General features: G+C 29.6%; 1 protein-coding gene across 1 annotated transcript in view; it reads right to left on the bottom strand.

The window, feature by feature from the left end:
- LOC105313839 (uncharacterized) overlaps positions 1–2,615 on the bottom strand; it is a 16,267-nt gene that overhangs the window by 11,332 nt on the left and 2,320 nt on the right. The window contains exons 5-10 of the mRNA XM_020000201.1: positions 2,214–2,255; positions 2,087–2,155; positions 1,968–2,024; positions 1,864–1,896; positions 1,682–1,820; positions 1,428–1,628 (exon numbers count right to left, since the gene is read on the bottom strand). Coding sequence (XP_019855760.1) covers positions 1,428–1,628; positions 1,682–1,820; positions 1,864–1,896; positions 1,968–2,024; positions 2,087–2,155; positions 2,214–2,255 — 541 coding nt within the window. The remainder of the gene's footprint in view (positions 1–1,427; positions 1,629–1,681; positions 1,821–1,863; positions 1,897–1,967; positions 2,025–2,086; positions 2,156–2,213; positions 2,256–2,615) is intronic.

Below are 2,615 nucleotides of genomic sequence, written 5' to 3'. Positions count from 1 at the left end.
CTTCTTTTTTCCTTATCACTTTCTTTATTTATTGATATAATTTTCATTATTATTCCTCGTTCAGTTACGTTACTTGTAGTGGGTGTGGCTTCAGGTCCAGGAGGTAATGTAATGTCCAGTAGTATTGAGTTGATGTGAATATCAACATATCTGTACATCAAACTATCTTTGAATTCTTTTTGATAATCTTTAGGATCAGATGATACATATAACTGAGTGGGTGTGCGTGTGTATGAGTTTTTGAAGGAAAAAAATTGAAAAAGAAATAAAATAAATAAAAGTGAAAAAATAAAAAATATGATGTAATTATGAATATATAGCTACTGTACAAAATATTGGCAAAGAGTCTTATGTAAAAATTGCTTAGCTAAAATCAATGCTGGCATTAAATCAAAATCACAAATATGAAATTCTTAACAGTATGACTGCATGTGTCAGAGTTGTGCAAGTGAACTAACTTTTTTTACTCCATCAAGTTTAGAACTATGTCCATCTCTAAGCTCATGGATTGAAGTAGCACCCCCGTACATGTATTCCTTCTCCATTACTAATAATCTCATATATGATGAATCAATATTTAATATCTACAGAAAAAAATTTACCAGATCAATGGAGGAAGGAGAACGATAATAATAATATCCTTCCTCTTACTTCTCCTATATGTTGTTTTAATTTTGCAACAGTCCAACCTTCTTCCCCTCTCACTGGTTTAGCTGGTCCTACTTCACCAGTTGACAGATCAACCACTGATACCTTTAGATTAATACCTACACCATCAAACACATATGTACATGTATTTTCAATTAATAGTCATGTCACTGGCAACCACACCTACCTCTGCCCTTGTAGATGTACTTTTTGAAGGTTTCATTTTCTTTACGAGTTTCTAAGAATAATGCAAAAGAATAATAACCTCTAGCTCCACCTAGAACTAGCTGTCTGATAGTTTGATGCTGAAACTAAATTAAATAATAATTATTGTTATTATGATCAATAAAACTCACTTCATCAAGATCAAAGGGCTGATCCATTACTTTATCAACATAATTATATTTAACTAAACGACATCTCTCAATAAGAATATGAGGAGCTAATTCCATTAACTGATAAGGAGAAAAAAATGAACAAAAATAAATTAACTAAAATGATGAACCTCATAAGCTTTATCCAGTACACTGGGTAGTAATTCATCTTTATGAACTTTAAGTGTTGACCTTACTAATTTACCAGTAACAGGATGATTACAATATAAATCAATCTATAGAATAAAACTATAGATAGTACATACTTTGTATTAGCTTACTTCATATGGTTTTTCTTCAGTTTTTTGTTTCTTTTCTTTCTGTCTCTTCTCCTCAATCTCTTTCAAATGATCTATTCAAATATCAACAATCAAAATTAATAATGACACACATCATCAATAAAACCTTTAATATCTTTTATAATCTTCTCATTGTGTTCTCTTACAGTCATTAGTTCCATATTCATTAATGTTATTCTTTCTTGTAATTCCTCTATTATTCTTTTATTATCTACTAATGGCTGATAGTCTGATCTTGTCATTGCTTTAAGATGAAACTTGCAGTCATCAATTTCAAAAGTCATTCCTCTACTCACTCTGCAGGCAGCTTTATGATTAATTATATAATTATTATTATAATTAATAAAACTATACTCTAACCTGAATCAGTATTACTAGTAAGTGATCTTAAATACTCAATCTTCATTTTTGATATTTTGTCTGATAATTTTTTGTTTTCTTTTTGTATCTCATTAAACTGAGACCTCAATACAGTCAACTCTTCATAAAGTGGTTCTTCCTATTAATAATTATTATAAATGATATACATTAGTGAGATATACCTCAACTTCAATTTGAACAGGCAAAGATTTTGCCTAATTAAGATACAAATAAATTTTTAATTTCAAAAATCATTCTCTGAATGCTATATATAATATAAGCTAACCTCAAGTTCTGTCAATACTTTAATTTTTGATAGTTCTTGTTTCAATTCCATTGTTTCCTATTATAAGTACAACAATGCATTATTGCAGAGTTTAGCATAATGACATACATGTACAGTACCTTCTCTTTGATACTAATAGTATCTCTTAGTTTATATTCAGCTTCTTCAAGTATAATATAAGAAATGACCTGCAAAAAAACATTAATAAAATCTATACATTTTATTTCAATAAATTTAATCACTGACCTCAGTATGTTGCAGTAAGTCTTGATCCTTTTCTTTTAGTTCCTATACAATACAATATTCATAAAACAATATTCAATTATTCATATTATGTACCTTTTGTATATCATCTTGTCTCCTCCATAATGTTAAGTTACCAATAGTCAGTTTCTTTAATCCTTGTCCCATTAGTATATGAATATTCTCTATCATCCTCAATACAGTAAACCCAACATCAGAGAAAGGAAAGGAGCAAGTCACAGATATTGAAGTGGAGGTTGCTATAAACTTAATGATCAGCAATTTACCAGACACCTTAGACAAAACACCCTTGATATCCTGCAACAAATGTTCCTCAGGCTTCCAGTCAAAGATAAAGGTAACGGTTTCACACTTCAGATGAGGAAAAGAGCCAAATCTTTTTTC

This window comes from Amphimedon queenslandica, unplaced genomic scaffold, assembly GCF_000090795.2.
Source record: "Amphimedon queenslandica unplaced genomic scaffold, v1.1 AMPQUscaffold_13208, whole genome shotgun sequence".
Lineage (NCBI taxonomy): Eukaryota > Metazoa > Porifera > Demospongiae > Haplosclerida > Niphatidae > Amphimedon > Amphimedon queenslandica.
The sequence above is the reverse complement of the archived record's forward strand: the minus strand, read 5'-3'. Positions and strand labels throughout refer to the sequence as shown.